Below are 27,284 nucleotides of genomic sequence, written 5' to 3'. Positions count from 1 at the left end.
CGGTTTTAAAACAGAAAATCCAAAACGCTCTTTGATAGGAATATGTAAAAATGTTATCATGCCATTACTCTTTTTCACCTTTTTTTTTTAGATGTGGTTAACCACTTGCCGACCAGCGCACGACGATGTACGTCGACAGAATGGCACGGGCAGGCAAATGGGCGTACATGTACGTCCCTTTAAATTTGCCGCCCTGCCATCGGTAGCGTGCCGCTGGCGACGCGCTCCCGCGCTGGTCGGGACCTCCGTGAGTCCGGTCGCGGGACCCGCGGACTCAATCGCCGCGGGCATCCCCGCGATCGTCTCACGGAGCGGCCAAATGAAGAAATGCCGTTGTAAACAACATTTCTCCATTCTGCCTAGCAACTAGTGACGCTGATCTCTGCTCCATGTGATTGGAGCAGAGATCAGTACTCACTAAATGAAAGCCCAACCCCCCCACAGTTAGTAACACATCCCTAGGAACACTTAACCCCTACACTGCCACCCACTGGTTAACCCCTTCACTGCCAGTGTCATTTACACAGGAATCACTGCATTTATATAGCAGTGATTATTGTATAAATGACAATGGTCCCAAAAATGTGTCAATAATGTCCGATGGGTCCCCCACAATGTCGCAGTCACAATAAAAAAAATAAAAAAAAAAAAAAAAAAAAAAATCGCTGATCGCCGCCATTACTAGTAAAAAAAAAATAATAATAAAAAATGATTAATAAAAATGCTATAAAACTATCCCTATTTTGTAAACGCTATAACTTTTGCGCAAACCAATCAATAATCACTTATTGCGATTTTTTTTACCAAAAATATGTAGAAGAATACGTATCGGCCTAAACTGAGGGAAAAAAATGTTTTTTTTATATATTTTTGGGGGATATTTATTATAACAAAAAGTAAAAAATAATGCGTTTTTTTCAAAATTGTCGCTCTATTTGTTTATAGCGCAAAAAATAAAAACCGCAGGGGTGATCAAATACCACCAAAAAAAAGCTCTATTTGTGGGAAAAAAAGGACGTCAATTTTGTTTGGGAGCCACGTCGCACGACCGCGCAATTGTCAGTTAAAGCGACGCAGTGCCGAATCGCAAAAAGTGGTCTGGTCTTTGACCAGCAAATTGGTCCGGTCTGAAAGTGGTTAAGAGTCCAGGTCTAATGTTAGCAATCCTATTAATGCATGCAGCAGCAGGGAAACGTGATCTAGACTGCCTAGGCTGGAAGCTCAGGAGCAGCAGTTTTTTTCCACTAATGAAAAAAATATATATTATAGGATGTTTGTAGCTGCTTCCAAATCCCTTATTGGAGCCAATGACACAAGAAGTCTTAAAGTGGTTGTAAACCCTTACAACACACTTTGACCTACAGGTAAGCCTAGATTAAGGCTTACCTGTAGGTCCAAGAAATATCTCCTAAACCTATACGGTTTAGGAGTTATTTGCCCGAAGACAGATCGCCGTAGACAGCGGCTCGCAGGCGCACTGAGCGCGGCATCGTCAATGACGAAGATGCTGCGCGTGGCGGCTCCCGTGCGCATGTGCGGGAGTGACGTCATTGCGGCTTCACCGAATGACAGCAGCGGAGCTGCGAGACCCCACCGAGAAGATTGATGCGCCGGACTACAGGGGACAGCGGTGACTTCGCTGGCTCCTGTGTCAGGTAAGTGACACATAATGGACTACTATGCGATGCCTAGTAGTCCATTATGCTTTGCAGGGAATGAAAGAGAAAGTAAGCCCATCAGGGTTTACTTCCTCTTTAACCTTTGTGTTATACTGCCATCTAGAAGGACTGGACACTGCCAAACAAAAACAACCGTAGATCAGGAGTCTTATCAGGTTACATAAAAAAAAAAAAAAAAAACACAACAACATTCATATACATACACTATCCTATTCCCACAGTTGATCCAGAGGAAGGCAACCCCCCCCCCCCCCCCCCTCCTCAAGAAACAACTGGATATTTCTTGGATAAACTAGCCCTGGTGTTATTAACTATGAATCTTAGTATCCACTTATAATTTTGTGCATATAGGAATGCATCCAGCTTTTTTTTTAACAATCCACTGATCTGGCCAGAACTAATTCCTGAGGGAGTTTATTCCACATTTTCACAGCTCTTACTGTGAAGAAGCCTTTCCGTATGTGGAGGTTAAATCTCTTTTCCTCCAGATGATCTGAAAGTGAATAACTCAACATCAAGTTCATATTGACCGCTTATTTATACATGATGATCATATCGCTCCTTCAAAGAGTATAAATGTAGTTCAGCTAATCTTCTCATAGCCAAGCTCCTTCATGCCTCATCAGTTTTGTTGCCCTTATCTGCACTCCAATAATCCTTTTTGTGAAAAGGTTCAGTTCTCCAATATCCTTTTTGTGAAAAGGTTCCCGAAACTAAACTGCAAATTCCAGATTATGGCTTTCTAATGATTTGTACAGGGGCAAAATTATGTCCGTCTCTGGAGTCTATACCTCTTAATACCACATCCACCTGGGCCAGTACAGAGCAACTGGATGGCAGGAATTTCCTCCATTGTGATACTGTGAATAAGATTCAGGAGAAGAAAGGTGTAGATCAGGATTCACTGACCCACAGAGCCACCAGAGCATCCACGGCCTCCACTAGAGGGTCACTGTACAGAGACACTTCTGTCCAATTTGTTGTTGAACCTGTAGGCTGTGAGGTCCACATTTGGGAGTCTCCCTGCCTGCATCACAGGTCCTGGAACATATCAAAGTGTAAAAGTACATTCCCCCGGATTTAGTCTCTAGGCTGAGGAAGTCTGCCTGGCAATGATCTACGCCTTGGCTAAAAACAGGCGACAAAACAGAAATGTGAAGTTCTGCCCAGGACAGAATCTGCTATTACTCTTGTGCAGTGGCAAGACCTGCTTGATGGTCAATGTATGTCACTGCTGTAGCATTGTCCAACTAAATCTGGATTATTGACCCTCCAGCATGGAGGTACAGCATTTCAGAGACAACTAAAATTGTCAAAAGCTCCAGCATGCTGATTGGCAGCCAGACAAGTCAGTCTTTCCGAGTACTGGATGATCCTTGGAAGACAGGATGTTGTGTTGTAGGAGTCTGGAGTGCAAATGGGACCATCAGCAAAAGAGTTTAGGAGACTTCTAGACTGAAAAGTTGAATCTGGAAGTAAAGTAGACTCTGGAAGAAAAAAACTCTGGCTTGAACTGTGTCTGTGATTAGACCCAAATATTGTAATGAGTTGGTTCCAAAGTTAACTTTTGAAGGTTTAGGAATCAGCCTCGGCAAGGTCTGGATGGTCAGGGCTAAATTTTATGCCAGAACCCATGCTAACTGTTCCTCTAGTGGGACGTGATCTAGATATCCCTTAATGGGGATGCCCTGAGAGAGCAGCAGGCCTAGCACAAGGTTCAGCACTTTAACAACCCCTGCCTAGGTGCAGAAGATAGGCCAAATGGCAGGGCTACAAACAGGAATGGGAAGAGGGTCTACAGGAAAGCTAGGAATCACTGATGCTCTGGGCCTAGACGAAGACCTTTAGGACCTTCAGATCCAAGATGGGGCAGATGCCCTCTTTTGGTTTGGGAACTGTATCTTCTAATGTGTGCAGTGTTGGGAGTAATTAACCAGGGAGGGGGCTGGGAGGAAAACTCTACCCTGAAGCCCTGGAAATCACCTCCAGCATCCAAAGCATCTGAGATGTTTGGGGGTGGGGTGGGGTCAGCGAGTAAAAAATAAAAAACTAAAATAATGTGGTTGCATAAGTGCGCACACCCTCTTATAACTGGGGATGTAGCCGTGTTCAGAATTAAGCAATCATGTTCAAACTCGTGTTAAATACGTGTCAATACACAGCTACCATCATTTGGACCCCTTTCACACTAAAGCGTTTTTTCAGGCACTACAGCGCTAAAAATAGCGCCTGAAAAAAGGCTCAGCTGAAAACTCAGTGTGACAGCCCGAGTGCTTTCACACTGGGGCCCTGCGCTGGCAGGGCATCACGTAAAGTCCTGACAGCAGCTTCTTTGCAGCGGTGTAGGAGCTGTGAATACACCGCTCCTCCCCATTGAAAACAATGGAGCAGCACTGCTATACTGCCAGCAAAGCGCCACTTCAGAGGCATTTTTTCAGGCAGATTTAAAGTGGAAGTAAACTCCCCTATCGTTTTCAGCCAAGGAAGCTGCCATCTTTGCCTCTGTTTAATCTTCAACTGCTATGGTGCTGCACATGTGATTCGTTATGACACCAGCCATTGGATGGTTTGATAGTTTGGCTGAGAGCACAGCCAATGTGCAGTTAGCATTCCCGGCATGCCTTTTTTTTTTTAACTGTTTAAAATCGATGGGTTTACTTCCACTTTAACCCCTTTTTGGCCGATAGCGAGGGTTAAAACAGCCCCGCTAGCGGTTGAATAGCGCTGCTAAAATAATAGTTTACCGCTGATGCCCAGGGCAGCTCGTGTGAAAGGGGTCTTAAAGTGCCTCTGGTTAACCCCAAATAAAGTTCAGCTGCTTCAGTAGTCTTTCCTGACATTCTTAGTCGTAACTACCAGCAAAAGCCATGGTCCATAGAGAGCTTCTAAAGCATCAGAGGGATCTCATTGTTAAAAGTTATCAGTCAGGAGAAGGGTAAAAAAGAATTTTGAAAGCATTAGCTATACCATGGAACATAATGAAGACAGTCATCAAGTGGAGAAAATATGGCACAATAGTGACATTATCAAGAACTGGACGTCCCTCCAAAATTGATGAAAAGACCAAAAGAAAATTGGTCAGAGAGGCTGCCAAGAGGCCCACAGCAACATTAAAGGAGCTGCAGGAATATATGGCAAGTACTGGCTGTCTGGTGCATGTGACAATCTCCCTTATTCTTCATATGTCTGTGCTATGGGTAGAGTGGCAAGACAGAGGCCTTTTCTTATGAAAAACAACCATCCAAGCCCGGCTAAAATTTTGCAAAAAACACATCTAAAGTCTCCCAAAAGCATGTGGGAAAATGTGTTATGGTCTGATGAAACCAAGGTTTTTGGCCATAATTCCAAAAGATATGTTTAGTGCAAAAACACTGCACATCACCAAAAGAACACCATACCCACATTGAAGCATGGTGGTGGCAGCATAATACTTTGGGGCTGTTTTTCTTTAGCTGGAACAGGGGCCTTAGTCAAGGTAGAGGGAATTATGGAACAGTTCCAAATACCAGTTAATATTGGCACAAAACCTTCAGGCTCCTGCTAGAAAGCTGAACATGAAGAGGAACTTCATCTTTGAGCATGACAACGATCCAAAAGCAAACATCCAAGTCAAATAAGGAATGTCTTCACCAGAAGAAGATTAAAGATTTTGGATGGTCCAGCCAGATTGAAAATCTGTAGGAAGAGGGCTATGCAAAGCAGATTCCCTCGCAATCTGACAGATTTGGGGTGTTTTTGCAAAGAAGAGTGGGCAAATATTGCCAAGTCAAGATGTGCCATGCTGATAGACTTATACACAAAAAGATTGAGTGCTGTAATAAAATCAAAAGGGGTTTCAACAAAGTATTAGTTTAAGGGTGTGCATATTTGATATACACACACACACACACACACACACACACACAGCCTTGAAAAGTTAATTATACCCCTTGAAATTTTCCACTATTTTCTCATGTTGCAACCAAAAATCGTAAATGTATTTTATTGGGAATTTATATGGATAGACCAACCCAATGTGGAAAATAATTGTGAAGTGGAAGGAAAATGATAAATGGTTTTCCAATTTTTTTACAAATAGCTGAAAAATGTGGCGTGCATTTGTATTCAGCCCCCTTTACTCCAATACCCCTAACTAAAGTTGAGTGGAACCAGTTGCTGGTCAACTTGTTGCTGTTATGACCGATCTAAGGGGAGCAAAGACTTGGGACGTCTGAGCACACCAGGGACCCCCCCCCCCCCATCTCCTAAAGAAGGGGAACAGGGGTCACAACCAGGAGGAAGGAGGACACCCCAGATTCAGGAAGACTGTGAACACCATCAGTATATCTACAGCGTTATATGACCCTCAGTGGTCTATCTTTGAGGTGAGAGGCTGGGGCAAATAAGGGGTGCACAGAGCACTGAAGTTTCGGTTTGCGGTAGAATATCAGTGTTGGTGGTTGCTTTCATCTTGATTTCACTGCATGAAAATTATTTGGATTTTGAGGATCTGAACTCACATACTTTGAACTGCACATACATACATATATATACACATATATATATATATATCAGTTAACTCTGAGTCATTTATTGCAGTTTATTGATGCACATTGCACTTATATTTGAACATATTTATTTATTTGATATTGATGTGATTTTTACATTTATTTATACATTTATATTTATTTTTATAATAGTTAGGTAGCACCACATAATTCATTTATCACATTTTAATTGCCTTCAGAAGCCACCTAATTTGTAAGCAGCTGTTCTAGGACACCCTCAGAGGTTTGTTAGAGAACCTTTGTGAACAAACAGCATAATGAAGGCCAAGAAACACACCAGACAGGTCAGGGATAAAGTTGTGGAGAAGCTTAAAGCAGGGTTAGAGTATAAAAAATATCCCAAGCTTTGAACATCTCATGGAGCACTGTTCAATCCATAAACCGAAAATAGAAAGAACATGGCACAACTGCAAACCTACCAAGACATGGCCGTCCACCTAAACTGACAGTCCGGGGAAGGAGAGCATTAATAAAAGAAGCAGCCAAGAGGCCCAGGGTAACTCTGGAGGATTTGTAGAAATCCACAGCTCAGGTGGGAGAATCTGTCCACAGGACAACAATTAGTTGTGCCCTCCACAATTCTGGCCTTTATGGAAGAGGGCAAGAACAAAGCCAATGTTGAAAGAAAGCCACGAGAAGTCCTGATTTTTTTTTTCGGGACGCCATGTTGGGGACAACGCTGGTCCCCCCCACAGTTGTCAGGTCAGATGAGACAATTGAACTTTTTAGCCTAAAAGAAAAACGCTATGTGTGGCAGAAAACTAACACTGCGCATCACCCTGAACACGCCATCCCCACCTTGAAACATGGTGGTGGCATGTTGTGGGGTTGCTTTTCTTCAGCAGGGACTGGGAAGCTGGTCAGAGTTGATGGGAAGATGGATGGAGCCAAATACAGGGCAATCTTATAAGAAAACTTTGTTGGAGATGGCAAAAGACTTGAGACTGGGGCGGAGGTTCACCTTCCAGCAGGACAAAGACCCTAAACATACAGCCAGAGCTGCAACTGAATGGTTTAGATCAAAGTATATTCATGTGTTAGAATGGCCCAGTCGAAATCCAGGCCTAAATCCAATTGAGAATCTGTGGCAAGACTTGAAAATTGCTGTTCACAGACGCTCTCCATCCAATCTGACAGAGCTATTTTGCAAAGAATGGGCAAAAATTTGTCTCTAGATGTGCGGTCGGCTTTCTTGTGATAACAAGCGATGCGACTAAGAATATGAATGCCAAGCAATGGGAGTGGACATCTCTCCCCCCCCCTCCCCCATCCCATTGGGAGGCCCAAGCGGCTAGCCAGCATGTCCGCTGGCTGGCTGGAGACCCAAACAAAGCTAAAATCGGCTTTAAATCGGGTTCAGGATCTAGTAACCCGGAAGCAATGTCATGACTCCACTTCCAGTTTACTGAAGACTTAAGAGCACCAAATTGTAATAAAATTACAGTATTCAAAACTGCCAAACTTGGCATTTTGAATGCTTTTAAGTGCAAAGGTGGGATTTGGGGTCTTATAGACCCCAGATCCCTCCATAAAGAGTCACTGCCTATTACTGTCACAAGGGAGGTTTAAATTCCTTCTGACAAAAAAAGTGATCAGATAATTTTTAAAAGGGACAGTGTAAAAAAAAATAAAAAAAATAATTTAAAACACCCCATCCCTCTGTGCTCGTGCACAGAAGCGAACACATACATAAGTCACGCCTGCAAATGTAAATGTTCAAACCACAAAGTGAGGCATCGTCACAATCATTGGAGCAAGAGCAATAATTCTAGCAAAAGACCTCCTCTGCAACTCTAAACTGGTAACCTGTAGACATTTTTAAAAGCATTGTCTATGGAGATTTTTTTTAATTACTGTAGTTTGTCGCCATTCCACAAGTGTGCAGAATTTTAAAGCAGGACATGTTAGGCATCTATTTACTCAGTGTAACAGCTTTCACATTATACAAAAAATCTGGCTAACTTTACGCTTTTGTTTTTAATGAATGAAAGTGTATTTTTCTCCCAAAAAATTGCATTTGAGAGACCGCTGTGCAAATACAATGTGACATAAAATATTGCAATGATTGACATTTTATTCTCTAGGGTCTCTGCTAAAAAATTATATATAATGTTTGGGGGTTCTAAATAATTTTCTATCAAAAAAATAAAAATACCGATTTCATCTTGTAAACAACAAATGTCAGAAAAAGGCTTCGGAACGAAGGGGTTAAAAATAATTTGATGCTTTATTGATGATTAATGTATTTAAACTTCTCAATAATGTCCCTCTTTTCCCTTCTTTCCTCCAGACTGTAAATATTAAGTTCATGAAGTCTCTCCCAATAGGCTTTAGCCCTCCCTGTTAAAACCAGCAACCATGAAGCAGAATGGTAAACTGGTCTTTCTGACAAAAGATCCTGAAGATCTGAAAGGACCCACTGAGTGCCCCTGAGTGTAGTCTCGTGGGTCAGCATACCACATCTGCATGGGTCAGTCTGAAGCAATGACTAGAATGCCCTCCATCATGACATGGCAAAGTAGACACAGGAGGAGGAAAGGCATAGATCAGGGCATTCTCATCTCACAGGGCCACCAAAGCATCCATTAATGGATCTCTGTTCTTGGAGCTGTCCAGCTTGCTGTTGGACCTGTAGGCTGCGAAATCCACATCCAGCATCTCCCACCAGAATCATAGGTCCTGAAACACCTTAAGGTGTAGGGGCAATTCCACTGGTTCCAGGCTATGGAAGTCAGCCTGTCAATGGTTTCTGACTGGAACGTACATTGCAGACAAAGATTAAATGTAAAGTTCTGCCCAGAACAGGATCCGATCCAATCTCCCTCTCTTACCACCGTGAGACATCCAATTCTTCCCTCATGGTTGATGTATGCCACTATTGTGGCACTGTTCGACTGAATCAGGATCAGATGACCTTCCAGTAGAATGAGACAGCCAAATCCAGGATGTTGATTGGGAATCAAGGCTTATACGACAACCAAGCCCCTGGCTCTGACAGGTTGCCAGGGACTTCTCCGTGGCCCAACGGACCATCCATTGTCAAGATGGGGAGGAAGGATTTCCCCAACTTCAGAGCGGGATTCCTGAGCCACCAAGCCAGGGACAACTTGTTTCTTGTTTCCAAGAAAATCTGCCTATCCAGGGACTTAATGGACTTACCCCACAATGACAAAATGTTACATAGCAGCAGTCTGTAGTAAAACTGGGCAAACTGAACTGCCTTGAAGGTGGCTACTATCAGACTTAGGATTCTCTTGCAAGAGCATAGAGCCAGGACTAGACCCAGATACTTCAAATGATTTGGTTCCAGTGGCAATTTTTGATTGTTCAGGATCCATCCAAACCACTGTAAAGTCTGGACAGTCAAAGCCATGTTGTCAGACAGAGCCCGAGCAAACTTTCCCCTCAACAGGAGATGGTTTACGTATCCCACAATGGGGATGCTACAAAGCTACTACTGGGGTCAATACTTTGGCAAGTACCCAAGCTGAAAATGAGAGGTCAAAAGGGCAAGGCCAGAAATTGGTAGTGTAGAGGACCTTGGAGTGGCATCACAGGTATCTTGCATCCCTGGTATACCACTTCCTGCACCCAAGTGTTTGAAATGCAAGTGTCTGCAAAGGTTAACAAATGTCCCAACTCTTGAAAGTTGGGGCTCACCTTTGAGCGGCAGACCTTGCGGTTTGACAAAGTCATAGGACCTGCCAACAAGAACAGAGTTATAGATATGGCTCTTTAAAGATAGGTGCATTCTTCAACAGTATTGGAGTTGCTTTGTTAAAGTGGAACACTGCTGGATCCACACAGTAGGCATAGACCCCTCTATTACAAATAGGCTAATAAGTGCTTGGAGGGAGCAAACAGCTTGTCAGGGTGTTTCAAATCTCTGTACAAAGCCTTGGAACAGCAAGTGCAATGGAAAAGTCTTTGTGGCCTTAGAAGCAATAAGGGACCCAAGACTAGAAACATTGCTTTGAGAAGCAACAGGCCGATTCTCTAGTTTCAGAGAGGGCGCACTGCATCAGTAACAACCAAAATGGCTGGAAATAATGGCAGTGGATTACAACTCTTCAGGAAGAAGCTCATCAGTCAAAGCCTGGAGAAAATCAATGTGGCTGATGGCTCAGATGCTGCCAAGGCTATGGGTAGATCAAATATGGAAATTACAGTCAAAATCTACATATAACTGGGTAATTTCTTGCACAACGTCTTCCATGACTGTAGTAAAAGCCTCAGCCAAAAAGGGCCAAGGAAGTAGCTACACCCAACAGAGCCAAAGAGGACTTCAATGAGAGAATAAACCCTATGCGCAGAGTGCAACATACTGCAATTCCAGGCTGCTGATGTTGGCTCCATCAATGGGCAAGTTGCAAGCAGCCATTAGTAAAGTATGTGCTTAGTCACCAATTACAGCAGGACTGTCCTCATGTCCAGAATCAGACAGACATATTGCGAGTATGTGGCAATTAGGAAATGTAAGAGAGTTAGGTACTCCAGAAACATGGACAGCTGGTAGTAGATGAGGGTCAAATGGCTGGAGGTGACCAAAGCCACTGTAGGCAGACAGCAAATTTTTTTTTTAAATCTACATTTCTTTGGAGTAAACACAAGGGAGATTCTCTCTCTAGAATAGGAGGTTAATGGGTCGCTTTGTGCAATTTTGCAGGTACATACAACCTTTTTTTATTATCTTAACCACTTCAGCCCCGGAAGAATTGACTCCCTTCCTGACCAGAGCACTTTCTGCGATTCGGCATTGCGTCACTTTAATTGACAATTGCACGGTCGTGCGACATTGCTCCCAAACAAAATTGATGTATTTTTTTTCCCCAACAAATAGAGCTCTCTTTTGGTGGTATTTGATCACCCCTGCTTTTTTTTTTTTTTTTTTGCACTATAAACAAAAAATGGAATTACGTACCGGTAATGTCCTTTTCCAGGAGTCTTTCAGGACAGCCACCTTTGAGAGACACTGGCTCCTCCCCTCTTAGGAAACACCGCCTTCATTTTCATGATTTAAGCCTCCTCCTCCCTTCGTTCCTCAGTTCTTCCAGAGTACCTCCGGCCAACTGGGGAGACACAAGAACACGTCAAATAAACAAACCTTTAAGTCTTACCTGACGGCCTCATGTAATGAGTTCCCGATGATCTGCAAAAAACTTGGGTGGGAACCGGTGCTGTCCTGAAAGACTCCTGGAAAAGGACATTACCGGTACGTAATTCCATTTTTCCCCAATCGTCTTTCAGGACAGCCACCTTTGAGAGGATAAGCGAGTACCCTGTCTTAGGGTGGGACCTACTGCTTGCAGCACCTTGTGACCAAAGGGCTTGGTCTTTGGCTGAGAGAAGATCCAATCTATAGTGCTTCACGAACGTAGAAAACTTGAACCACGTTGCGGCTCTACAGATCTGTTCAGGAGACACACCAGCCCACATTGTCTGCGGAGTTGCCGCTGTCCTGGCTGAGTGTGCTTTAATTCTAACTGGAGGCTTTAATACCCCAACCGCGCAAGTCTGCCCAATGGCTGACCTTAATCATCTGGTTAGCGTACGTCTAAAGGCTTTGGAACCCTTCCTAGCCCCTGGAAGTAACACCAAAGGTAAATCAGACTTCCTGAACTGGCTTTGTGTAACCAAAATAATGAAGGACACGTCCAAGAAGATGTGTTCCTGTTCGCTCACTGGTTTTGAACGAAAAATAGGCAGCATAATCTCTCGGACTCTCTGAGGATTAGAGACTACCATTAGGTAAAAAGGCCAGAATGATCTTAAAAACTGAATGGTCTGGAAAGGGAGTGCCTTAACAGAAAGGGTTTCGAGTTTACTCACTTTCCTTGCCGCAGTGATCGCCACAAAAAACACAGTTTTGAGAGTGATCAACCATAACCAGCCAGATTCCAATTGCTGAAAAAGGTTCCTTTGTGGGAACCTGTAAAACTAATGAGTGACCCCGACTGGGAAGGGGGCGACCAAAGGCTTGGTCTTTGCCTACTTAAGGCTCTAGGAACCTTACTATACCAAGGTCTGATGTTAGATGCCCTTCCAGGAATACGCTAAAAGCGAAAACCTGACTCTTCAATGTTTATGGGGCTAAACCTTTATCTGCCCCCGACTGCAGGAACTCTAGAACGGCTACAAGGCTGTGCACATTGAAGGAGTTCTCTGAGCATCAGCTGTTGAACCGTCTCCATACCTTCAAGAAAATGGTCTGAGTTTCTATTTACCTGTAATTCAGAAGAGTGGCTATTAAACAGTCTGAGACCTCTTTGCCCTTCAGCAATTCCTTCTCAGTAGCCAAGCTGCAAGACTCCACCTGGGGACCGCAGACTGGACCCTGGGAGAAGGGACACTCCTAGACCGGGAAAACCCGGGGGGGGGGGGGGGGGGTTCTACTGACAGGCCCTTCAGAATGGAGAACCACGGCCTCCTGGGCCCAAGAGGTGTGATTAGAAAATAGGTAGTAATCTCCACCTGAAAACTTCCCTGACCCTGCAGGAATCAGAACGGGAGGGGAGAAAGCATAGCACTTAGAGAAACCCTAACTCTGTGCTTTAGTGTGTCTGCTCCCGACCTCCCATCTCCCCTGTTCATGGAACAGGAGATGGCTTCCTTTGCGTTTTCCCTTGAGAAAAAGAGAGGTCTATGCAAGGAATCCCCCAACTCTGGGTGATCCATTCGAAGAACCTCCTGCTTGAGAACCTGGTTGCTCTGAGGAAATCTAATATCAGGATTTGCTCTCCTTCAAGACAGATCACTGAAAAGACAGGATTTTAATATTCGGCCCATCTGAGGATGGCCTTCGCCAGGACCCATAAGGATCCGCTCCAGGAGTCCCCGTCCTGTCGACGCAAGCCACTGCCAAGGGATTGTTTCCATGACTCTTACATGAAGTCTCCAGAGAACTCTGAGAGGTCCTGAGAACCAGATCTACTGTTCTCAACTCCCTCCAATTTGAGGATCTCTTAGATTCCTTCCTGTACCAAACAGGAGTCTAGGTGTGTACCCCAACCTAAGCCGTTCGTATCGGTTGTAACCACCCTGGATACTGGGAAACTCCATTCTAGGTCTTGTAACAAACGTGCTCCCTTTCCCAAAGGGACCTCTTTACCTGAGTTGGAACCAAAGAGTCCCAAGACCCCTGACTGTGGTCCCAAAGCTTCAAGATGAATAGTTTACAGAGGACGGTAACATGACCCCGTCCACTGAACTGCTAGGAGCGTGGCTGTCAGTAAACTCAACCTGCCTAACTGAGTTTTTGACAGTTGCCCTGGAGAAACAACAGTGCTCTGTCTTTCTTCTGGATCTTCTCCAAGGAGGGAAGACCTTTTGTTCTGTTGAGCCCAGCACCTACCCCAGGAAGGTGACCCCCTGGTAAGGAATTTAAGTTGGGTTTCTCTAGGTTCAGAGGCCAACCCAGGCTCACTAACAGGTCTTTTGTTACCTGTTGATCCCAAATCGACTGCGTCAGAGAAGGTACAAACCGGAGAAGATCTTCAGGACACACGATCACCGAGACTCCCCTGAGACGCAGGAATGCCAGAACTTCTACCATCACTTTGGTGAAGATAGGAGGAGGAAAGGGATAGCCCAAAAGGGAAGTGCTTTGAACTGAATGTGTAGCACCCCTACAGAAGTTATCACTGCCAGCCTAAGGAAACGCTGGTGGTTCTCTGCAATGGGAATATGCAGGTATGCATCCATACTATCCATGCCCTGAAACAGTTTTGGTGGAAGAGGTGCCCTCACCCAGTGACCAAAACCAACGAAAGCCATCTGTAGGTGACTAAGACACACAGACGTTTCAAGTTCAGGATGAGCCTGAACTTTTTTCCCCAAGGCTTGTGAACCACAAAAATGTGAGAATAGGAGCCCTTTCTATATATCCTGCTGGGACCTGTATTACCACTTCCTGTTCCTCTAACTCCTGAAGAGGAAAGAAGGGCACATTTTGGCAGCTCAGTGACAAGGAGTCTCAAAAGAGGAGAGTTCTGAAAACTCCAAACGGTAACCTCTTACGATGATCCCCAACACAAACTGATTGGAGGTGATCATCTCCCACTGGGGGAGGAAGGCCTCTTTTTTACTGCTCCCCATATTTCTTCTTAAGGGGAAAGGCCTTTTTCTTATCAGCCGTGCGATCTAGCCCTGCTTCAAGACCTGGCCCAAACAGCAGTAAACAGTAGCAGTAACAGCAGCCTCCTGTAAAAAAGATTCCAGAGCTTTGCTTTGGACGCCTTGTCCCCCTGCCATGCCTTGACCCCCTGCCATGTCTTCAGCCTTGAGGCCCTCCAGGCTGAGTTGGTCAGAGCCGAAGATCTTGCATACATTCGCCTGGATTGAATCGAAGCAGCGTATGCCAACACCTTAAGCAGCATGGGAAAGGAGGATAGAAAGTCTCCTCTGCCGTCATTGCTTCATGCATTAATCTGGCTAAGCCGACACTTCATATTATGAGCCACCACTGTGGCCGCTATGGCAGGCTTAGATATTTTCTTAAGAGAAAAAGCCCATGCATCCTTCAGAAGTGAGTCCATCATTTCAAACATAGGGTCTGAAAGCATTCCCATGTCCCTGAGGACAGGTCAGTATGCCTGGACGTCTGAAGAAAGGTAGTCTCTAACCTGGGAGATTCTATTCCAGACAAGAGCTTCCTCTTCCGCCCAAGAAAAAACCTTTACTTTAATGCACCAGAAAAGAAAGATTTTCCTTCGGGACCCCGCCATTCCTGATGGCATCGATCAAGACATCATGAACCGAGAACACCCGCTTCCCCCAGGTCCTAGTACATCTGATCGTGGGGTGACAATGCCTTCTTCCTAAAGTGGTATGAATAGCTCTCAAGAGCTTATCCACTTCATCCAGGGGGAAGTTTATATCGAGGGGTTCTTTTGGGTTCCCCACCCAAGCCCTCACCTTTATCAGATTCCCTTGGGAGTCTGAGACGGCACTGTCAACTTCTTCCTCAACTTCCTCTCTGGAACCCTCTAGACTCTCCCTTAACCTGCAGGAGGAACATCCATCGGGTTAGGTGGAACACTCTGCTGTGCTGGTGAAAGAGTGCTCTGGAGCTGAGGCCACTGGAACCTTCCCAGAAGCCGCCAGATATGCACCGTGTTCTGCTGCCTGTTTCCTGATGGCGCTCAAACAGGGACCTGAACCCTCTGAGGCCACTGGAACCTTAGATTAAAGGTCTGACTGAGCTATCCGGTGCTTCAATACACTCTTTACCAAGTGCCTTTGAACCAGGGATTCCCCAAAGAGGCTCTATATGAAGGACGCTCCCTCCTAGAACCAAGGGGAGACTTGCTCATGTCCTTCAGAGACCTAGAGATAAAAGAGCAGCATAAAATCCTAAACAAAAGAAACACCAGCACTACTTAAGAGGACCACCGGGAGTGCCCTCCCCTAGGATCAATCTCCATCTGGATCCCAGACGCACTGCCCTTCCCCCCCGACCACCTAGGGGGAAAAAACACCAGTGGAGCTACTGGTTGTAAGGTAAGGGAACCCCTCGCCAGGGCTTTTACCTTTGAGTGGCTGGTGCCGTTACTCCTGGAACTCCCGAAGCCACTGCTTTGGACATTCTCCTGTTGAGGAAGAGTGGTACGAACGTGCCTCCAACAGCTACCTGTGCAACTGTAGAAAGAAAGGCTGCACCAGCCGAACGCTAGGTTCCCCTCCACGTGCCGCGTCCGGAACCGGAAGACGCGGATCCAACGAAGAGGTCCGCCCCCACCGGAATTGACGTCGCCCGCCAACCGGTCCGGCCTCTGGCTCCCAGCCGACTGGATACACAGGGGGGCCCTGGACGTCCTCGTTGCAGCGCCCCACTGGGCGAAACGCAGGGATGAACCTCCCCAAAAACTTCCTGCTTTCCCCAAGCGAAGATTGGAGTGCGTATATAGAAAAAAGGTCAGTCAAAAGTTCAGCTTCCCCAGCCGACCGGACTGCCTGTTCCGTTAAAACACCCGCGGGTGAACGGACGGACGACCCTGTAAAACTTCCTGCTTTCCCCAAGCGAAGTTTAGGGTGTAAAGACAGTACGAACGCTTCAGCTCCCCGCTGATCCGACTGTCAAGGGCCGACCGATAGACGGTCGGGTAACCGAGTGGGGCCGGGGCTCCGCTCGGATAGCTTCAGTCTCACCAACCGAATTCAGCTAAGGTTCCTTAGCGATGTCTCCCCACCGGAGGAAACACCATAACTGAGGAACGAAGGGAGGAGGAGGCTTAAATCATGAAAATGAAGGCGGTGTTTCCTAAGAGGGGAGGAGCCAGTGTCTCTCAAAGGTGGCTGTCCTGAAAGACGATTGGGGAAAAAAAGAGTGACAATTTTGAAAAAAAAACACACATTTTTTACTTTTTGCTATAAGAAATATCCCCTAGAAATATATTAAAAAAATGTCCTCAGTTTAGGCCGATACGTATTCTTCTACATTATTTTTTTTTACCAAAAATAACGCAATAAGCGATTATTGATTGGTTTGCGCAAAAGTTATACTGTTTACAAAATAGGGGATAGTTTTATGGCATTTTTTTTTTTTTTAATGGCGGCGATCAGCGATTTTTATTGTGACTGCGACACATTGGACATTTTTGACACATTTTTGGGACCATTTTCATTTATATAGCAATCATCGCTATACAAATGCACGGATTCCTGTGTAAATGACACTGGCAGTGAAGGGGTTAACCACTAGGTGGCAGTGTAGGGGTTAAGTGTGTCCTAGGGGCGTGTTGCTAACTGTGGGGGGCATGGCTGTGTTTTACACATCACTGATCTCTGCTCCAATCACAGGGAGCATAGATAAGGGTCACTGTTGCTAGGCAGAACGAGGAGATGCTCGTTTACTTTAGCATCTCCCCGTTCATCCTCTCCGTGAGGCGATCGCAGGTATCCCCACGGCAATAGAGTCCGCGGGTCCCGCAACCTGACTCATGGAGCTTCCTTCTGGCGTGTCCCCGCCGCTTAAAGGGCAACGTACAGGTACGCAATTCTGCCTGTACGTGCCCTTCTACCGACTCACCTCTAACAATAGGGTAAATAGTGGTGCTATCTTAGATAAAACAAATATCATGCAGAAAAATCCTCCAAATACCCATTAATATCAACAATACAGGGAAATAAATATTAAAAAAGTAAAAACACCCATATATATATATATATACACACACACACATAACATGATATAAAGTGTGTGTGTGTGTGTGTGTGTGTGTGTGTGTGTGTGTGTGTGTGTGTGTGTGTGTGTGTGTGTGTGTCTGAAATGCGCCGCAAATCTAGCGGTAAAACACCATTAAAAATAACGACATGGGCGGTGTGGTGTGAAAGGGGTCTAAATACTCCAACATTTGGGTCGGATGCCTCTGGCTCTTCCGCAAGTTGAACAACCAATCGAAACAAACTAGTGTTTTGCAGGGGAAATTCACATGAAGTAGAAGGAGCTCATTTGAAGGACCCAGAAGTAGCATGTCGTCTAGATAATGGCATATTTGCAATCCCTTGACCCTGAAAGTCGTGACAACAGCAGACAGTAGCTTTGAGAACATTCTCAGAGTCGTGCAGAAAATGAATGGGAGACATTAAAATTGAAAATGAGAGCCTTCCACGGAAAACCTGAGAAATGGTGAGATGTGTCTATGGAAACAAGATACACATCCGCCAGATCGATGGAAACCATACAGTCCGAGTCCCCAACTGAAATGATCATTTCCAATGACTCCACTTTGAATGGTGGAACCTTCATGTAAGAATTCAGGACTTTGAGGTCAAAAACTGGTCCAAAACCCCCTGAAGCCTATGGGACTAAAAACAGAGGGGAATATACTCTTTGACCCACTTTGTGCCTTGGAACCAGAAGGTTGGCCCTTGCTGCCAACAGCTCCCCTATATATCCTCTAAAACATCTGTAGGAAGCCCAGTATCTATGCCCAGCAAGCCAAACCACTGCCTGAACACACAAAAACAAGGAGAGAGAGTGCCAGCACCTGCCTAACGAAGGTATATTCAGTCATTTATAGTGCCAGTGACCTTTGCCAGTAATACACAGTCATTTATACTGTACCATACAATCCCAGCACCACGGGAACCCACCTCCTCAGGCTGAACCCAAACAGGATGGATGGTGCATGGAGAAAAAAAATAAAATAAATAAAAATAAACTTTAAAAAAGCACCAGGAGCAAGGACAAAAAGAGAACACTGGTGTGGGATAAGAAAAAGGTGGTCCTGGAGGGGTCGGAGGGGCGGAGCTGATCCATAGTAGGCTGACATGGGGAGGTCCAGGAAATATAAGCTCTAAAGATTTTTATATGAGGCGGATGGGTAATAAAACTGGAGTTAGTACTTACCGGTAACTCCTTTTCCGGTGGTCTTCCAGGACAGCCCTTGAGAGATGGAGCTCCTCCCATCGACACAGGAAACACATTGCCACAGTTCAAAAGGCGGTCCCTCAGGTCCCTGGTCAGTCATTCACCAAGAACCGAAGGATGGAACTGAAAAACATATAAACCATAACAGGTAATAACATTAGTACATCACTACAATCAAATAAAGGGTGGGATCGTGCTGTCCTGGAAGACCACCGGAAAAGGAGTTACCGGTAAGTACTAACTCCAGTTTTCCCAAGTGTTCTTCCAGGACAGCCCTTGAGAGGATCCCCAAGTACTTACCAGATTAGGGGGGGACCACGGCCTGGAGGACTTTCCTCCCAAAGGCCTGATCCTGACTAGACATTAAGTCCAGTCGGTAATGCCTTGTAAAGGTGGAAAAGCTTGACCATGTGGCTGCTTTACATACCTGCTCCAGGGTGGCACCAGCTCTTTCTGCCCAGGATGCAGACAACGCTCTTGTGGAGTGAGCTTTAACACCCTCAGGAGGATCTCTATTCAAGGCCTTATACCCCTCTGCTATAGCTAGCCTAATCCATCTAGCTATGGTTACTTTTGAAGCTTTCTGTCCCCTACGCTGTCCGGAAAAAAGGACAAAAAGGGAGTCTGAGATTCTGAATGGATTTGTTATTTTAAGATATTCTAGAATACATCTCCTCACATCCAATAAATGAAAACATTCCTCTTTCTCATTTGCTGCATTTTGACAAAATGAAGGGAGGACAATATCTTGGGACCTATGGAAGCTAGATGCTACCTTTGGTAAGAACCCAGGGTCTGTCTTTAGAATGACTCTGTCTTCTAGGATCTGTAGGAATGGTTCCCTGATGGAAAGTGCTTGGATTTCACTGACCCTACGGGCTGAAGTGATTGCCACCAGGAGAACTGTCTTAAAGGTAATAAGCCTTAGGGAGGCCTCTGAGATAGGCTCAAAGGGTGACCCCAAGAAAGCTTTTAGCACAACTGCTAAATCCCAGGATGGGACTTTTGTGATTCTGACTGGCTTGCGTCTAGCGACTGCCTTACAGAATCTAGCGACAAAAGGATTTTCCTGTAAGCGTTCATCTAGGTATACACTTAAGGCAGCTATCTGTACTTTAATAGTACTTAGGGTTAAACCCTTGTTTACACCTTCCTGTAAAAACTGTAGAATATTAGCCGTATTTATGTCCCGGCCATTCAGCCAGCTATTGAATTTTTTCCAGACTTTTTTGTAAATAGCTCTCGTGACTGGTTTGCGACTCTGTAGTAAGGTCGCAATTACCTCGTCTGACAGGCCCTTACTCCTTAAGATTTCCTCCTCAGTAACCACGCTGACAGCTTCAGTGTGGCGACCTGCGGATGGTAAAGAGGTCCCTGCGACAGGAGGTCCTGTCTGTAGGGAAGTCTTAGAGGCGGACAGTCTGTCAATTGTAGCAACGTTGTGAACCACGGTCTCCTGGGCCAAAAAGGTGCTACTAGAATCAAACAGGTTTTCTCCTTGAGGAATCTTGCTAGGACCCTCGGAATGAGATGAAGAGGGGGAAATGCATACGCCAGACTGAAAGTCCATGGAGTTTGCAAGGCATCTACCGCCAGGGGTTGATCTCCTGGGTTTAGCGAGAAAAAATTGGGAACCTTTGCATTTTTCTTGCTCGCAAAAAGGTCTACCTCTGGTTCTCCCCAGTGAGCTGTTATGAGATTGAATGCCTCTGGGTGTAAGGACCATTCTTGGTTCGAAATCCTCTGTCGACTCAAGAAGTCCGCCTTGTTGTTCAGCTCCCCTTTCAGGTGAACTGCAGAAATGGATTCCAGATTGGCTTCTGCCCACTGGAGAATGCGTCTGGCTACCAACATCAAACGAGGACTTCTGGTTCCTCCTTGTTTGTTTATGTATGCTACAGCCGTCGTATTGTCTGAACGGACTTGTAGATGGTGACCCTGTATTGCGGGGTGGAAAGCTAGAACAGCTCTCATGATTGCTGTTAGTTCTTTCCAATTGGAAGAGAAACATTTCTCCTCCGGGGTCCACTTGTCCTGGACCCAGCTTGAGCCTAGGTGGGCTCCCCAGCCCCAACTGCTCGCATCCGTTGTTAGTGTTGAAGTGATAGGAAGGACCCAATGAACCCCTTTGTTTAGGTTCTCCCTGTCCTTCCACCACCAGAGGGAGCGTTTTACCCTTGAGGGGATCGATACCTCCTCCTCCAGATCTCTGCCTTTTAATTGTTCTAACAGAAAACCCTGAAGTTCTCTTTGATGGAACCTGGCCCATTGTACGGCTGGAATGGCTGCCGTCATAAGACCTAAGACCGACATTACTTCCCTCACCGTACACTTGGGGCTGCATTGAAGAAAAGATATTCTCTGCCACAGATTCAAAATCTTTTCTTCCGGCAGTATAATTTTCTGATCTACAGACTTGATCCAGTACCCCAGATACAGGATCTCCTGTGTTGGGGTTGTCTTGGATTTCTCCTGACTGACAATCCACCCCAATCGACTCAGACTGAGTTGAGTCAATTCTAGGTCCTGAGAAAGACGACTCTCTGAGTGGGCTGTTAGGAGCAGATCGTCTAGGTAGGGGATAATTGAGACTGATTGAAGCCTCAGAGGAACTAAAGCCTCTCCGAGAACCTTGGTAAAGATTCTCGGAGAGGATGATAGACCGAAGGGAAGTGCTCTGCACTGAAAGTGGTAAACCTTTGTGTCTATCTGCACTGCCATCCGAAGGAATTTCTGGCATTCCTCCCTTATTGGAATGTGCAGATAAGCATCCCTTAGGTCCAGGGTTGCCATAAATGTCTCTTTCTGCAGGAGATTCTTTATGGAATAAATGGACTCCATCCGAAATCTCTTGTAACGGATGGAGCGATTCAGTGGACGGAGGTTCATAATTAGTCTGAATCTCCCTGACGGTTTTCTTACCACAAAGATGTGCGAGTAAAAACCGTCCCCTTGTTCCTGAATAGGGACTGGTGTCAATACTTCTTGATCTACCATTTCCCCTATTAGTAAAGGTAAGGCCCTGGCCTTTTCTGAGTGACTTGGAAGCTTTGTCACCAGAAATTTGGAAGGAGGGTTGCTGTGAAATTCCAGCGCATGACCCCTTTTTATTATATTTAAGACAAACTCGTTCGAGGTTGTCTCTTCCCATTGAGGAAGAAATTTGCTTAATCTTCCTCCCACAGGAACCCTGACGTCACTGTGGTTTGGGATCCTGATTGGGGCGGCTAAACAGTATGCCCCCTTTTCCTTTATGTCCCGACCAATGTTTTTTGGGGCTTGAACTCTTCTCTGATTTAGAGGGTTCCTTAAAGGGACGAAAAAATTTTCCTTTGAAAATTTCTTTTTTGCGGGAAAGGTTTTCTTTTTGTCCGCCGTCCTTTCTAAGGCGGAGTCTAATTCAGGCCCGAAGACTAAGTCTCCTGTAAAAGGGACGCTGCACAGGCGGGTTTTAGACGCCGTGTCTCCCCCCCAGGTTTTCATCCATACTGACCTCCTTGCTGCCACTGAAAGTGCTGCAGATTTAGCCGTAAATTTAACGGAGTCCGTGGAGGCGTCAGAGATGAAACTGGTGGCCTTAAAAAGCATAGGGAAGGATTTCAAAAGCTCCCCCCTAGGAGTGCCTGCCTTTAAATGTTCTTGTAGTTGCGATAACCAGAACTCCAGGTTTCTAGCTACACAGGAAGTGGCTAGAGCTGGTTTTAAGCCTGCCATAGAGGCATCCCAGGCCCTCTTTAAGACAATGTCTGTTCTCCTGTCCATGGGATCTTTCAGGTGGCCCATATCCTCAAAGGCCAGATCAGCCTGCTTTGAGATTTTGGACAGAGGGGCGTCTAGTTTTGGATTTTTATTCCAGACCGCCTCTGGGCTCTCATCAAAAGGGAACCTTCTCTTAAGGGATTTAGGAAAGAAAACCTTCTTGTCTGGTTCAGACCACTCCTTAAGGACAAGGTCAGAAAGCACCTTATGTATAGGAAAAACCCTTGCTTTCTTTTTCCCCAGAGCCTCATACATTTGATCATGTCTGGATAACTGAGTTTCTTCCTCCTCAATTTCCAGCGTATCATAGATAGCCCCCATTAGCTCATCTACTTCCTCGAGAGATAATCTATATTTTGAGGCTTTAGATGCTGCTTGATCCTCTTCCTGACCCGAGTCAGTGTCAGAGGATTCGGGGCTAATCAACGTGGGGCTAGGCTCCCTGACCATACGGGGCTCCCCTGAGCTGGGTGTTGTAAGGCATGGTGAGGATGAGATTATAGTCGTTTTACTCGTGGAGGCAGCTGCAGCTGATCCCACGTCAGTGATTAACTCCCGGAGGGACTTAAAAGTCGACGCCATTTCCTCTTTAAAGGAGCCCAAAAACTTTGCTAAAGGGGAATCTGCCTCAGATTTAAGCAAGCTTGCAATGCATTGCTTGCATAGGGCTTTGTTAGAGCCAGAGGACAACCTATTCCCACAATTAGGGCACTTTTTGCGGCCTGTCTTGTCTTCCCTTGGCATCTCTTTAGCCTGAAAATAAGAAGACAAAGGATTTCTTAGCGTCAGCACCATGTCCCTCTTAGAATCACCACTAACAAACAACCTCACTGTGAGTAAACCGCCACCGTGGGGTACTACAGGGCCCAGCCTACAAACACCACCACTCCACCAGAGTAATAGCATGCCCAGCAGCCTACCTGGGTTTGGCTGGTGCCTGTCTCCGCCGGAGTATCCTGGGGAATAGCCTCCATGGTCCCCCTCTGACGCTCCGAATCCCGCCGCTAATCCGGTATAGCTGGACGCTGGTCGGGCTTCACAGGCACAGCGCTGGCTCTCCCTCTCCTCCTTGTACCCTTAGAGACCCGGAACCGGAAGTCTCGGCACGCAGTGATGACGCGGTTCCGCCGGAAGTGAACGCTCGGCGTCTCCGACCCCCTGCACGAGGAGGGAAGATGGAAGGTTCCACTCACCACTCCTGGGGGAAACCGGCGTCATTCTGCCCCTGGCCACCTCGGCACTGGAAGGAGGAGGGTAACGGGTCTGCTCCGGTTCAGCTGGACGGTACCCGAGCCAAAGAAAAAAGGTATGGACCCAAACTGCAGCCATAAACCAGGACCCGGTCCCTTAGGCTTGCAGGTTCTCAGGCAGCCCCTGAGAGGGGCCTCCAGGTTCCTGGCAACATGTTCCTCCGACGGAGGAAACACAAATGACTGACCAGGGACCTGAGGGACCGCCTTTTGAACTGTGGCAATGTGTTTCCTGTGTCGATGGGAGGAGCTCCATCTCTCAAGGGCTGTCCTGGAAGAACACTTGGGAAAAAGGTGTTTTTAATATATTACACTATTGGAGTTCCCTTTCTTTTTTTTTCCCCCCTCTATATGAGATAAACTGTTATGCTTATGAGAAGCGTGGTATGAAGAGTATCAATGGTGGAATTTACCAACCACGAGAGTGCAAGGCAAATCAATCTGGTGAGTGTTCCATTAGGAGGTGGACAAAATTGTACTGCACAAGACTGCACAATATTTAGAAGATTTCACACAGAGTCCTTTTTGGGATTAATAAGTGGGACTTTTATATGGACTTTTGGTTATGAATATTATTGCACGGGGCGATTTTCTTGTTAAGGTTTATTATTTTCCTATTTTGTTGATAAGGGTAATCTATGATAGTGTCACTATTTACCCTATCATTAGAGGTGAACCCATTAACACTCTTATTTCTTTAATAAGCGATAGCAATCACGATAATGATTTAATATTTTTTATCTTTACCTATTTTGTTCACCAATTTGCAGCATTCTTTATTCTGTGGTGCATAGGTCAGATTGTTGCGCATTGGGAGGTGGTGCACACTTTTTTTTTTAATTACTTTTTTTAATGTGGCAAAAAAAAAAAAAAAATTGCCTTTACGATCACTTTAAGACATCCTTTGTTCATGAATGGTTAAAGAAAAAATAAAAATAAAACCAATGTACTTTATACTCAAAATAAAGAGTAATGGTGAGGTAACAAATGATGCCATTTGTTACCAACAACAGAACTTGTTTAAAATAAATCAAAAGACAACGTCACAAAGCAGATTAACATAAGTAAGGTCAATGGGAAGATTACAATTGTATTATCTACTAATCTACATTATCCTCTCCCTGGTAAAGATTTTCCGGAAAGAATTATGGCACAGTTTGAAAGCATGCATACTGTATGTTTTTCATTCCTTTTAACTGCAGGCCATAAAAAAAAATAAAAAAAAAAATAAATAAAAATCTACAATAACTACAAAGAATGCATTCAAGAAAAAAAATGCCTTTTACATAATGTCAAACAAACTATGCATTAGAACAATTATTAATCTTATTTTACATCTAATGAAGCCACTAAACGTTTTGCTTGAGAAAGAAAAAAAAAAAAAAAAAGAATGCTTGAAATCTGACACATTTTAGAAGTATGCTTGTTGGGAAAATGTTACCTCAATTCTGTCCTTACAACACAAAGAGGTTGATTTACAAAAGGCAAATCCACTTTGCACTACAAGTACACTTGGAAGTGCAGTCACTGTAGATCTGAGGGGGAAGAGCTGAAATGAGGGGAATCTCTGCTGATTTCTATCATCCAATCACATGCAAGCCAAAATGCTGCTTTTTCTTTTCCTTGCACGTCCCTCTCGGATCTACAGTGACTGCACTTCCAAGTGCAAAGTGGATTTGCCTTTAGTAAATAACCCCCAAAGAATTGAGAGGAGATGGCAGGTTTTGGAGAGGCATGCAGAGGGGGTTATTTACGAAAGGCAAATCCACTTCACACTGCAAGTGCAACTGAAAGTACAGTCACTCCAGGGGGAAGCTCTGCTGATTTTATCATCCAATCATGTGCAAGCTAAAATGCTGTTTTTTGTTTGTTTTTTCCTTCTATGTCCCCCTCGGATCTACAGCGACTTTGCTTCCAAGTGCACTTGCAGTGCAAAGTAAAATTTCCTCTAGTAAATAACCCCCAGAGAATTTTTTGGGGTAAAAAAGGCAATAATGGCAAACATATTGTGGTGTTTGCTTAGGCAGGATCTTTTTACATTTGAATGTTTTAAAGTTCAGATAGGTTCACATTTGAAAATGTGTAGATCTTATACAATTGTCATCAATAAAATTGGAAGGATTCGGTGAGGATTGCGAGTTCTAGAACCTCCGACAGACCACAGCAGACTTCTTTTGGAGGAAAAATCCTACTAACTGTAGGTGTTTTATTGAACATGAGCTTATTGCTGAAGCTGTAAGCCGCATCTACTGTATATGATCCAAGCATACTGTATATACCTATGTTTCCTGCAGGGGAAAGATTGTTAGGTGACAGAATTGCTTACTAAAACCCAACAATCATCTTTTGCATATGGTGGATGGCTATATAATTTGATCTAAACACCAATCTGTGTTTTCCCAGGATTTACCCATCAACCTGGCCTGTGATAACCAAAAAACATGGACAACCACACACTGTGCTTATCAAGGGGTACAGGTTTTAAGCCAGATGAGAATCAATGTCCTTATCTAAAAATTTAGCCTGTCCAATAGTGACCCACAATTGCCAGCTAGGCACAGGCTGATTACAGATGACAACTGATATAAAAATGGAGAGCAGTGCATCTGATTACAAACATGATGATGGCGAGTAATCAAAGAAAGGTCACCTTAGCTTCTGGAGAATGAGCAAATGGTGCCGAACATGCTTCTTGAAATTGTGCCTCACTAATTCCCATTTCATTCAGATGCCCTTGTATCAGCTTCTCCACCTGTGGAAATAATGTCATAAGCAGATTCAATAATCCCTACACAGAGGTTGGCAACAAACGAATACAAATAAATTCAAAATGTATAAACAGTTATCTTACAATGTTTCTATCTCTTAGACCCCTTTCACACTGGGGCATTTTGCAGGCACCTGCAAACCGCCCCAGAACAGCTGCTCCATTCACTCCAGTGTGAGAGCCCGAGGCCTTTCATACTGGAGAGTTGTGCTGGCAGGGCGTCAGAAAAAGTCCTGCCAACAGCTTCTTTGGAGCAGTGAAATCAGTGGGGCAGCGCTGTCATACCGCCGGCAAAAAGCCGCTACGGGAGCATTTTGCGGGTGGATTTAACCCCTTTTTGGCCGCTAGCGGGGGTTAAAACCGCCCCACTGGTGGCCCGAATAGCGCCACTATAATGACGGTAAAGCAGTGCTAAAAATAGCGCCACTTTACCGCTGACGGCACAGTGCGAAAGGGGTCTTAAACCAAACTAGTATATCAGTGTAGCTCCATGGATCTGGAATGATTCCAAGAAGGGGCATACCAGAATGCACTCCTTAACATTTCAAAAGAGGACTCCAAATTATTCATTTTCATTCATTTTTCGATTTCACTTGCATAAGATTATTATATAGATGCTTCCATTTGAAATCAACTCAGCTGGCCGAACACAATAAAGCCGCCAGAAGTAATTGCATGCCAAAACGATGGATCGACTTGGGTAAAAACAGCCTGCCCATACATGGACCGCAATTCGGCCGCTCCCTGCTGTATTTTGACCCATGTATGGCCAGTGTTCTATCGAGAAATGCCTCCTGCTGAAAAATGCCCCTGATGGATCTGCGCGTGTGCAGTACCCAACGTCACTCCAGCTGATATGTTAATCAGCTGGGGTGACGTCAACACAGCGCATGTGCAGATCGTCTGAGGCAT

At 45.1% G+C, this 27,284-nt stretch overlaps 1 protein-coding gene across 2 annotated transcripts in view; it reads right to left on the bottom strand.

Moving 5' to 3' along the window:
- CFAP36 (cilia and flagella associated protein 36) overlaps positions 1 to 27,284 on the bottom strand; it is a 68,737-nt gene that overhangs the window by 22,935 nt on the left and 18,518 nt on the right. For both annotated transcript variants that reach the window (XM_077486037.1, XM_077486036.1), the window contains exon 3: positions 26,256 to 26,357. In XM_077486037.1, the coding sequence (XP_077342163.1) occupies positions 26,256 to 26,357 (102 nt within the window). The remainder of the gene's footprint in view (positions 1 to 26,255; positions 26,358 to 27,284) is intronic.

Source organism: Lithobates pipiens, unplaced genomic scaffold (assembly GCF_037356315.1).
Source record: "Lithobates pipiens isolate NorthernLeopardFrog02 unplaced genomic scaffold, aLitPip1_a1.2 Scaffold_18, whole genome shotgun sequence".
Classification (NCBI taxonomy): domain Eukaryota; kingdom Metazoa; phylum Chordata; class Amphibia; order Anura; family Ranidae; genus Lithobates; species Lithobates pipiens.
Note: the sequence above shows the minus strand (reverse complement) of the source record. Positions and strands in the feature narration are given on the sequence as shown.